We start from the raw sequence: 12,330 nt of genomic DNA on the forward strand, positions 1-12,330 counted from the left end.
CACTGTTTACCACTTTGTGTCGGGTGAATGTGACGTCACTATGTGATTATAGATGAGTAAAAAAAAACAACCCCCCCCCCCCCTTCACCGCACCGCTGATGTTTCAGATAAAAAAATTTCAGATTATCTAAACACGAACCAGCTTTATCGCTCCAATCAAAATATTTAAAGCCCGCTGAATATGTATCAAAAACCGTCATTTTTCCCGCTGGACGTTTCTTTTAATGTGAAAGAGCAGAGCGGAAGCGTGGCATCAGCGAATGTAGTTCTGCTTCCGATTCATGTGTTTGACTACTGCAGTCATGGCGGAGTACAGCCAGACTGGCCTTCTGGTGGCCCTGTTCCTCTTCACGGCGCTCACCCTCCGGGACATTTATGTCGGAAGGTCGAGCTCGCAGAGTGGGCACCAACCACCCGACAACCCGGCCGTCTTCCCGGACACGGAACCGGGAAAGCCCGCTAAGGCGGCGATCTACAGCGGCCCCGTACTGCGGTTCCAGTACTGGTGAGTTAACGCAGAAGCTAACGGAGGCTAGCGGTGAGCATCCGTGAGAATGACCGAGGTGAAGAGAAACTAAAGACAGGGTGGTTGAAAATCTAAACACAAACCATCGACAATACGAGTTAAGTTAGCGTGATCTACGGCGCCAGCGCTAACTAGCGGTGAATACTTGTCGTTAACGAGCTTCGGGTAACCCAACTTTGCTCATTTGGTCGGTTGGAATTTGGAGACTACCCGGATTTTGTTGGCTGATCAAGTTCGAGTTGCTTCGCTTCTGACCATCTAATTGGACACCTTAAGGCAGGTGTTCTTGTCTTCAACGTCCGTCTTTCGGGAAAATAAAAAAAATACACCTGATAATTGATCGGCTAATGTTATTGTGTGTGACAGTGTGTGTGTGTAAGTGTGACAGATTATAATCACCTAACTGATGTGCTTCTTTCAGTATCTCCTGAGGTTACAGTAAAGTCTTCCAGGATTACTCTCAGGCCATCAGTGAGGTGTACCCGGACATCCGCATCCAAGGCGAGAACTACCCTCCCACTGGCTTCAGCAGGTGAGGTGCTCCGTCTGTAAACTCTGTCCCCAGCCTCTACAGCTGTGTCTAACCTGCCTCCTCCCGTCAGGTGTGCGGCTCAGCTGATCTCGTATCTGAAGCTGCTCTCCATTTTGGTTATCGTCAGTGGTCAGAACCCCTTCTCGCTTCTCCACCTCCAGACGCCACCTGCCTGGACCTGGAGTCAGAACAACAAGGTACCAGCACTTAGCAGATAGCACATGTGCATAGCTCCGTGATTGGCTGTTTGTTAGTGGTTCTTGATTGGTGCTGCCTGAGCCGCTGTTCAATACTGATAATGTTTAATCACAAACTGATGACACATACAGGCAAACTCCACCCACACTGTTGTTTCAGGTGGGACTTACTAATGACAGTAAATCTACCATTCCATCAACACGCTCGTCCACTGTTTCCATGTCACGCTTTGCCTCTCCAAAATGTGAAATGTACACGCTTGCAGAAGTTGCAGTAATCTGTAGTACCAGCAGAAGGAGACGTTTTATTTCAAGCCAACATGAATATAATCACAGCAACGTGTTTATACAGACATTTACATGGAAATACATATTAGCATAGTATAATGGATTTTGCTGATTAAGGACCCTGGAATTAATGTTTTTTGCTCTCTACTGACTTGACTTTAAATACATTAGCTCCCCCTGCTGGTAATCCAATTTTTACATGGGTGTGTAAATGGATACAGTGGACTAGCGTGCCTATTACACATTTTGCCGTGACATCAGAGCTACTGGAACATGCCCACCTGCTGTGAAAAAAACATTACTGGAGTCCTTTGCTCTCCATTCATTCTTCAAACATCTGCAAGTATAACTTATCCAAAGAGCCAGATAGTCGCTGTGCTATCTGATGCACTAATCAGTGCTGGTTATGGATCCAACAGGTGAGCTCAAGTCTCTTAACTCTGAAGCTCTTTTTCCATTAGTGCCTGCTCAAATCAACTCTGCACGGTTCATCACTGTTTGCCGGGTTTTGCATCAGGTCACAGCACCTGGTACTTTTTTTTTTTTTTTTTTTTTTTTTTTTTTGTAACTGCTTTCCCAGGATTCCAATCGATCCGGGCAGGTACTAAAATGTGACATCGTCTGACTGCATGCCACTGATTGGCTGGTCAGTAGTATCGTTCGATGAGTCTGAGAGTGTGTCACTCACAAAAATCTAAACCACCATATATTTTTTTTAATTAGAATTAGAATTCAACTTTATTGTCATTGCACATGCACAGGTACAGGGCAACGAAATGCAGTTTGCATCCATCCAGAAGTGCTTTAGCCATGATATAGATATATTACAATATATATTAGCAATAATATAGATATGTAAGTATATTACAGAAATGGGTCTATTGTGGTATGTTATAATGTACACGGTGTGAAGTATGTTATGAATACTGTACAACTATAAGTATGTACAGGCTGTAGTGAGTACAAGCTATGTACAGGATATAAATATGAAATAAAAAAACTATACAGAAATCTGAGATATACAGCTATACAGAAATGGGAACTATGCAAGTTGTAAACAGTTGTAGGATTAAAAATTATCAAATGTACAGAATGATTATTTACACAGAGCTATACAGTAGTGCAGTTAAGATAAGTGAGGGTGTAGATAGTTTCTACAGAGGCTATATAAAGTGCTAGTGGTTGTGAGTGGTGGTTCAGTCCATGTTATTATTGTGTGTTTGAGGGTACAGTTGTCCATTGTGGGTGTGTGTGTGTTCAGTCCATGAGTTTAACGTGGGTCAGATGTCAGGAGTCTGACAGCTGTGGGGAAGAAGCTGTTCCGGTACCTGGTGGTCTTAGTCCGGAGGCTCCTGTAGCGCCTCCCAGAGGGCAGGAGGGTGAAGAGTCCATGTGAACGGTGACTGGGGTCTTTGATGATTTTCCCAGCCCTTTTCAGACACCGCTTCCTGTAGATGTCCTTTATGGCAGGAAGTGGTGCTCCGGCGATGCGCTGGGCAGTTTTCACGACCCTCTGCAACGCCTTCTGGTCCGAGGCAGAGCAGTTCCCGTACCAGACTGTTATACAGTTGGTCAGGATGCTCTCGATGGTGCAGCGATAGAAGTTCACCAGGATGTCTGAGGACAGGTGGTTCTTCCTCAGAGTCCTCAAGAAGAAGAGGCGCTGGTGAGCCTTCTTGACCAGCTTGGAGCAGTTGGTCGTCCAGGTGAGATCCTCGGAGATGTGGACTCCCAGGAACTTGAAGCTGCTCACACGCTCCACAGCCGTCCCCTTAATGTGGATGGGTGGATGTGGGTCAGCATTCCTCCTGTAGACCACGATGAGCTCCTTGGTCTTCTCGGTGTTAAGCAGCAGGTTGTTTCTGTCGCACCACTCAGCCAGACGATCCACCTCCTCCCTGTAGGCGGCCTCATCCTTGTCACTGATGAGGCCAATCACCGTGGTGTCATCTGCAAACTTAATGATGGTGTTGGAACCATCAGCCGGTCTGCAGTCATGGGTGAAGAGGGAGTAGACGAAAGGGCTCATCACACAGCCTTGTGGTACACCGGTGTTCATTGTGATTGTAGATGAGCTCCGAGTCATGGCAAGTTGATCCCAGTAGGTAGTAATGGAAAAGGAGCTTGACAGGCCAAATCTCACCAATCCCTGTTTCTCCAGGCTGTCAGTGTAGCTCATTTAAACTGAGGAATGATTTAAATGACCTTGGAAAAACACTCATGAATAGACTGATGACTGAGGTTATGGTGTGATCAGAGCGCTAGCTTGTAGAATCGTCCGCCTATCCTGCTGCTGTTACCACGGTAATGGGTGCTGTTTACTGATTACCATGGTAACGGACACTGTGCTTCTGTTGCAGATCTTCTCCTGCCTCATGGCCTTCTTCCTCTGTAACATGATGGAGACTCACTTCCTGTCCACTGGAGCCTTTGAGGTCACACTAAATGGTGAGTTCTGATTGGACCAGACCTTTGTGTTAACATCATGCTTGTGACACAGTTTCAGTACTACAACTCAAATTACTGTAGTAGTTCACGCTTGTTTGTTTATTTGTTTATTTATAAGGAACCCCATTAGCTTCCACAACAGTGGTTGCTAGTCTTCCTGGACGCTTGTCTGCACTAAAGTCAAAGTATTCAGAGTAATAAACTGTCAGTCATCAGAAACAGAACAGCACTTCTTACTATAACCAATTACATCACTGCTGACCTCACATCCTGCTGTAATGCTGCCTGATCTGTACCAGAAACCCAGTTTGTTGTTTACTTATATGAAAGTGCTCATACTTCCTGTCACTCTGACAGCAAGCTCTGCGTACATGTCTTAGACATGATCTCTCACTCTTTTCTTTGTGTGAGTTATTAAAGAGAACATGTATGTATTCAGTCTAATTTCTATCCTGGAGCTCTGCTCAAACAAACTGTATGTGAAGCTTGATTTAAAAACAAAAAACATTCACAGATAGGGCTGTTCAATATAACGATATATATCGGATGCACACTTAGCACTTAGTTCCTCCTACGCCGAGCGGCGCATCGGGCAGCTAGTGATCTCCATCGATGTCGGTCAGCAGCGACTGCTTCAGCTTCGTCCCAGGCAATGTCGACAGTTCTCAGATCGTCCATAAATGTTCGATGACGATATAAAAACATCTATCGTTTCCTATCACGCTATCATTTGTTTCGTGGTGTCGCAAAATAAACTGTTTACAGCAATATTTTTTCATTATTTCTATGGTCACTGTAGTGACTATATTAATTTCTTAAAGCTCTCTCTTTCTCTTATATTTAATATAACCACACTATGGACGGACAAGCGCCTGTTTTTTACGTGCTGTCGTTAGCAACAATGACGGTAAAACCATCGCGTGGCTCCGCTGTATGCAGAGTGTTTACGGATGAGAAGCAAAAAGAGCCGTCAGGTGCTAAAAAATAAACTTCAGACTCAAACGTTAGAACAAGCTTTTCCCCGCAACATGCCGTGTAATAAACACTCACAAAGAGAAGGGCGGCCTTTACAATCTATGTCTAAAAATGTATAGTTTCATGCATGAGTTAAAACACTGGATTCCAGGTAAAGGACACCCAGCTCGAAACACTTCACGCAAGTCGAGCTGCCCAAGAATCACAGAATTTACAGAAAATGTTAAATTTTTTATATCGTGGTCGGGACGATAAATGTCTTATATCGGAATATGAGATTTTGGTCATATCGCACAGCCCTACAGAGTGATGTCATTTGTTTCATTGGTTGCTGCTGCTAACAGACCTAAATTAGTTTAGGTTAGCTAACGAGTGACAGAAGTGATAAGTGATAACTGAGCGGAAACCATTAGGGCTAAAAGCAAAAATGAGGCTAAGTGTTCCAGATGCTGCACCACCTTCTACTGAGGTACTTCCAGAGCATCCTAAGCAGCTGCATCACTGTCTGGTGTGGTAACTGCACCATATCGGATCTTAACACCCTACAGCGGATAGTGGGAACAGCTGAGAAGATCATTGGAGCCTCTCTTTCCTCCATCGCGGACACTTTTTGCATCCACAAAGCCACAAGAATTGTAGAGGACCCCATACACCTAATTACACAGCAGTTTGCCAACAGTAGTTATAAACCAACACAGGGAAATAAGGTTTCCTGAAAGTATATCATTTGTTCCTTGGAGGCTTCTGTTTTTGGTCCATCATACACATCAATCTACACTGGTCAAAAAAATAAAGGGAACACAACTAAACAACACAATGTAACTCCAAGACCAATCACACTTCTGTGAAATCAAACTGTCCACATAGGAACCAACACTGATTGACAATCAGTGTCACATGCTGTTGTGCAAATGAAGTGGACAACAAGTTATAGGCAATTAGCAAGACATCCCCAATAAAGGAGCAGTTCTGCAGGGGGTGACCACAGACCACCTATGCTTTCTGGCTGACATTTTGGTCACTTTTGAATGCTGGCAGTATTTTCACTCTAGTGGTAGTATGAGACGGAGTCTACAACCCGCACAAGTGGCTCAGGTAGTGCAGCTCATCCAGGATGGCACATCAATGCGAGCTGTGGCAAGAAGGCTTGCTGTGTCTGTCAGCGTACTGTCCAGGGCAAGGAGGCACTACCAGGAGTCAGGCCAGTACATCAGGAGACATGGAGTAGGCCGTAGGAGGGCAACAACACAGCAGCAGGACTGCTACCTCCACCTCTGTGCAAGGAGGAACAGGAGGAGCACTGCCAGAGTCGTGCAAAGTGACCTCCAGCAGGCCACAAATGTGCATGTGTCTGCTCAAACGGTCAGAAACAGACTCCATGAGGGCCTGACATCCACAGGCGGGGGTTGTGCTTGCAGCCCAACACCGTGCAGGACGCTTGGGTTTTGTCAGATATCACCAAGGTGCCCTGTGCTCTTCACAGATGAAGGCAGGTTCACACTGAGCACATGTGGCAGACATGACAGTCTCGAGATGCCGTGGAGAACGTTCTGCCTGCAACATCCTCAAGTATAACCGGTTTGGCAGTGGGTCAGTAATGGTGTGGGGGTGCATTTCTTTGGGGGGCTGCACATCCCTCCATGTGCTCACCAGAGGTAGCCTGACTGCCATTAGGAATGAGATGAGATCCGTAGAGCCCTTGTGAGCCTATCGTCTCACAAGGGCTCCTCCTAATGCAAGACAATGCTAGACCTCATGTGGCTGGAGTGTGTCAGCAGTTCCTGCAAGACTAAGGCATTGATGCTGTGGACTGGCCCCCCTGTTCCACAGACCTGAATCCAACTGAGCACATCTGGGACATCATGTCTTGCTCCATCCAGGAGTTGGCAGATGCTTCAGTCCAGGTGTGGGAGGAGATGGCTCAGGAGACAATTGGCCACCTCATCAGGAGTATGCCCAGGCATTGTTGGAAGGTCATACAGGCACGTGGAGGCCACACACACTACTGAGCCTCATTTTGACGTGTTTTAAGGACCTTACATAAAAGTTGCTTCAGCCTGTAGTGTGTTTTTACACTTTTAATTTTGAGTGTGACTCCAAATAGGGCTGCTCAATTAATCGAATTTTAATCACGATTACGATCTGGGCTTTCAACGATCATTAAAAATGACTGAGCCGATTATTAGCCCCTCCCTCATTTATCCGCGACACCTTAAAGGCCGGTCCGTGAAAATATTGTCGGGCATAAACCGGTCCGTGGCGCAAAAAAGGTTGGAGACCGCTGATTAAGAGGACCCGAGGGAAGCTCGGAAAGCTAAGCAGAAGTTATTTGGAGAGTGACTGCCGTTGGTTGAAAAGAGAGTTTAAAAAAAAAAAACTTCAGTGGTGTTGCACACTATTTTATATTATTTTTTTAAAGTCATTGTTAACCCTTTAAAGCCGGTCAGAGCAGCACGCTCCGTTTTGCGTAACTATTTTTAAATCCCTGTAGAACCTGAACCGTGTAAGCTAGCGCAATAATTTGTTTTGCATATGAAACCGGAGGAGTTGTACTTACATCTTATGCCATCAGCTTGTCCTCGGTCACGGTTTCGTTCCACATATAGCTTTGCAAAAATTGCATAAAAAGCGCTTGCAGGAACAAAAACATAATATTCCAGAAACACGCTTTGCCGTTCCAATCAGCTGTTCGTAACACTTCCCACAGTGAAATGATGCACATGCTGTTTTCTTTGCAAATTTGCATCATAGGATTGTTTTTTGTTTTTCCTGCAGTATATAAAAATTGCTGTATCTCCAAAATAAAACTATGAAGACACTCAAAATAAATTTCCTGTGGTGGGAAACTATTTTTTGCAACTTTATTGTATTTAAAGTTTTGAGGGATAAGCCTCTTAAATTTCTCCAAGTAGAAATATATGTAAACAAAACAAAAGCAATTTTCAATTTTTTTTGTAGTTTATTGCACTTTTTTGCAATTTATATAATTACTATGGACTTAATGCATACATATTATTAAAATATGGGCTATAACAGTTGTATTGATGTATAGCAACTTGAAATGCTCCCACAAATGGCACTACAGCATGTAAAAAAAAATAATATAAGCTCTGGTGGACTTGGTTCTATAGTAGGTCTTAAAGGGTTAAATAAATATCGTCAAATAATCGTGATCTCAATTTCAGTGAAAATAATCGTGATTATCATTTTTGCCATAATCGAGCAGCCCTAACTCCAAATCCAGACCTCCATGGGTTGCTATATGTGATTCCCATTGATAATTTTTGTGTGACTTTTTTTTTTTTTTTTTTTTTTTTGGTCAGCATATTCAACTATGTAAAGAACAAAGTATTAAGAGTATTTCATTCATTCAGATATGGGATGTTTATTTTTGTGTTCCCTTTATTTATTTTTTTGAGCAGTGTATTTTTCCGAAACACACTTGCACTAGGTGATGCTACACAAACACTAAAAACTATGAACACTTATTTGTTAAATCAGCTTTACAAATGGAGTTAAATCTGTGACCATTTCTTAGAGCAGGGCTCCATGGTGTGATTTTTCTGAAATCACGCAGAGTTTCATGGTTTTTCTAAAAAACAAAAAAAAACCCTCTTATAATCAGAGATGGGCAATAATGCGTTACTTGTAACAGTAAATTGCAGAAAAAGTAGAATTGGGCTGAAAGATCTATCGCTTTATCACCTATTCAGGTTGTAAATTGTGTTTTTAAAAAAGTAACTAAGTAATTACTTTTGAAAATAAGTAATCAGTAAAGTAACAGGATTACTTTTGGGGGGAAGTAATTAGTTACTGATTACTTTTTTCAAGTAACTTGACCAAAACTGCTTATAATATCTATAAAATGCACCACCTGTCAAACGTTTTCGAACACCACAACTAGCCTCATACCAGAGGGTGCTGCATGGAGCTGCAGAGTGCTGTGTGTTCTGGTTCAGGGAGCCTCTCACTCTGTAAAAGTCACCGACCCTGGATCCAGCAAACAGCCCCAGACCATCACACTTCCTCCTCCATGTTGATGCCACACACTGTGGAACCATCCTTTCACCTACTCCACGGCGCACAAAGATCCTGAGTGATGAAACGAAGAGTCCAAATGTTGATCCATCAGTCAATGATACCTTCTTCCAGTCTTCAGTAGTGCAATGTCGGTGTTTCATGGCCCAGACAAGCCTCTTTGTCTTATTCTGACGTCTGGCTTTCTTGCTGCAGCTCGTCCTGTCAAACCTGCAGCTCAAAGCCTTCTCTTTACACCTGAAACTGAGACTTTCTCACTACGACCACTATTAAGCTGCTTGAAGCTGTTGTCCTGTGAGTCGCCTATATCACAGCTGTTAACTCTCAGGAACGTGTCCTCTGATTCAGTCGTGTCTTTGGGTCTGCAGACCTCTTCCTGTCACAGTTTGTTTCTGAGCCTTTCGATGCTAAAGGAAACTGGACTCACTGACACTTTGACTTTCTTTGCAGTTTCTCTGTCGGACAGATCGACATTTATGTGTTATGATGGTCTGTGTCTCTTCCACTGTTATTCTCACCATGTTTGTATCAACACACTACAGTACAGTACTGTTCAGCTGATGCCCATGAGGGTATGGTACCACAATGTGCTCCAACACTGCTTCATGCAGACAGAGGGGGACGGAATCCAGACAAGTTGGAACACCTGTAGGAATTAGTAGCACCAACTTTCAAGGCTGATCAACCTCCAATACTGCAGAACAGCTTTGAATTGTTAACTCATGTTGTGTTCCCTGAAAAAGGCCTTTCTGTATAATTCTGACGTATACATTACATTTCAGTTTTGGGTAACCTTACCTTTTTTTTTTAACCTTTGGCAGTTTACCACTTTTGTACCATTTCAACCTATTCACTGGACTTGAAACACATGAATTGTGATAAATAACTGGAAGAACTGGGGTGTGTTTACTATATATAGTAAACCAAGATATTTTCACACTGTAAGCAGTAATTAAACATCAAGTTGTAGTTTGTACAGTAAATATAATAAAACAGCAAACAACTTTTATATTTATGTAAAGGACTTTTATTGTGAAAGGAGAGATCTGTTCCTGTGTGGAATCTTAATCTGCTTAAGAAGGTTCATGATTGAGCTGGAAGTATCAGCTCAGAGAGTGATGAAGGCCTGTAAACCAGAATAATCGAGTGTGCGATCGGGTTTTACAGTGTCTGTCCGAAAGCGGTGAGGCAGCTCAGACCGATACGAGGAGGCACATTGCGTGTTGTCCAATATAGTTTTATTCCACTTTAAATCTGAAAAACAATGTTACAAAGCCTGGAGGTAAATATGATGTAGGACACTCTATGCCCCCCTTTAGACTCAGCCCTGTAGGGATCACTGGAGAGTGGGCTGGCTGCCGTCAGCCTTCAGCGAGCTCTATAAATTAAACATTATATCAGACTCAGTTAACAATTCATCTGCAAATTTTGATGTAGCCTTACTTCTGCAGCTTTACTGCAGATTTTTCTGTAAACTAAACGGCGATGGGTGGAGCAGCTACAAAGTTTGCTTTTCTCCGTTGGTCAGCTGTTTCCAGGTTTTAATGGTGACTTCAGGAACAGCGCTGCTGTTTCGGAGGCTGTGCTTTCTTTCTTCCCACCTAAGCTCACTGTGTCGGTTACGCCTCTGCCTCTTTGCTCTTCACGTTGTATAAACAGACTCCGCCTCCACATTAAACTGTGCCAGCGTCATCATCGGTGCTGCTGTTATCAGTGTTTTAGGTTTAACACAGTTTATTATTCACACACTTCTGTTGTAGTCTGTAGTCAAAGTTTATTGGTCACATATCATGCACTGTGTGACATACGGCGAAATGCTTATCGCTGTGCAATTCCCGCCCATTAAAAATATTTGAATAAACTCAAGAATCAAAATGATGAAGGTGTGCAGATTAATGTATTTATTTTGTTATTAATTGTGTGTACAATGACGTGATATGAGAGAAACCAGATCAGAAGTACGTTGTTGTTATTAAAGTGCCGTCCGTTAAATGAAGAATCGAGGATTTTTTTTTTAAAATGATAAAGTTATAATCTGAGTTACTCAATGAATCGTGCCGCCCGCCTCTTTAAAACTGTGGATGACGACGAGTTCAGAACACAAGGGGAAGTAAGAGGTGCGGCCTGCCTCTGGATGTTGTAGTTTCACCATACGAGTCTGAGTTACCTTCTCCTAAACAGGAGGTGAGAGGTCATTTTTGAACTGTACAAACACACCCAGGTTTCCTTGTGGAGATCAGGTAGGGACATTCCTCTGACCTCATTTCCTGGTGTAACGCTTTCTGTCGTCCCCTCAGATGTGCCCCTGTGGTCGAAGCTTCAGTCTGGTTACGTCCCGAACATCCAGGAAATGTTTCAGATCCTCGACAACCACATAAAGATGAACCAGGTGGATCACATGACCTTCACCTCCACTTAGAGCTACAGGTGAATGCACATCAAGTTAACTGCACACAGTGACGAGACTCACAGGAAGTTTGTGTGAACTCGGCAGGTGCGATCAGAGTATCAGCTTCACCTATCTGTTAGATTTTCCTTGTACTGATGCACGGAGAAACGCCTGACAGGTACAGACTCACCTGTGACTCCAAAGACTGAATTTAGTCAATTTAAGAGGAACAAAAATTCAGTCCAGTCAGTCCAGAGAAGGGTGTGACACCGAGACAGGTGAGGCAGAGGCGGGGCCAGAGTTTGATTTACAGACAGAAACATTTCTTTAAGTACTTCAGGGAGTATGTTTTGTGAGATGGTCTCAGCTGTGCTGTATTCAGGTGTCTCTCTCTCTTATTACCTGTTCTGTGTCCAGGTGCTCCGGCTTGCTAGGCGTTCTCCTGATGGCGTTCATGAAGGCCAGGCCTTAAAACAGATTCTGAAGGGCCCGGCTGGATGTTCCTCGCCATGAACTGAGCACTCCCTCTGCACCGGCTCACCTTCAGCACTACAATACCAGAAAGCACTGCTGGCAGCCTTGTGCTAATTAGTGTGTAGACAGGAAGTAGATGGCTGTTTATGTGAAGCTTTTATTGTGAAAATAATAAAATGTTCAGGTCTGTTTCCTGCCTGTTTGTGGTTTTGCAGGTAAATGCACATGTCCATGCAGATCGAGCCTTTTATTCACAGCATGTTTACAGTGTGGCTCATTTATGACCAGAGAAGCAGCCATGACATCCCAGAATTCATAGCAACGCACTTTCACTCCAGGAAAAGAAACCTTGAAGATGGCTGACAAACTCAAGTAATAGATAGGTATGACTGACACAACTGATTCCTGTCAGGAGCTCGTCAGAGGCTTGCTGTGATCAGGCAGGATTCACATGGCTTCATTT

General features: G+C 43.6%; 1 protein-coding gene across 1 annotated transcript; it reads left to right on the top strand.

The window, feature by feature from the left end:
• The first annotated feature begins 260 nt into the window (after positions 1-260).
• On the top strand, positions 261-12,056 carry selenot2 (selenoprotein T, 2). The gene is made up of 6 exons (XM_080900363.1): positions 261-505; positions 948-1,058; positions 1,129-1,255; positions 3,904-3,991; positions 11,302-11,431; positions 11,811-12,056. The coding sequence occupies exons 1-5, from the start codon at positions 282-284 to the stop codon at positions 11,421-11,423; spliced, it is 672 nt and encodes a 223-aa protein (XP_080756489.1). The 5' UTR covers positions 261-281; the 3' UTR covers positions 11,424-11,431; positions 11,811-12,056.
• The last annotated feature ends 274 nt before the right edge of the window (positions 12,057-12,330 follow it).

The sequence above is a fragment of the Rhamphochromis sp. 'chilingali' genome, assembly GCF_963969265.1.
Source record: "Rhamphochromis sp. 'chilingali' genome assembly, chromosome: 13".
In the NCBI taxonomy this organism is placed as follows: Eukaryota; Metazoa; Chordata; class Actinopteri; order Cichliformes; family Cichlidae; genus Rhamphochromis; species Rhamphochromis sp. 'chilingali'.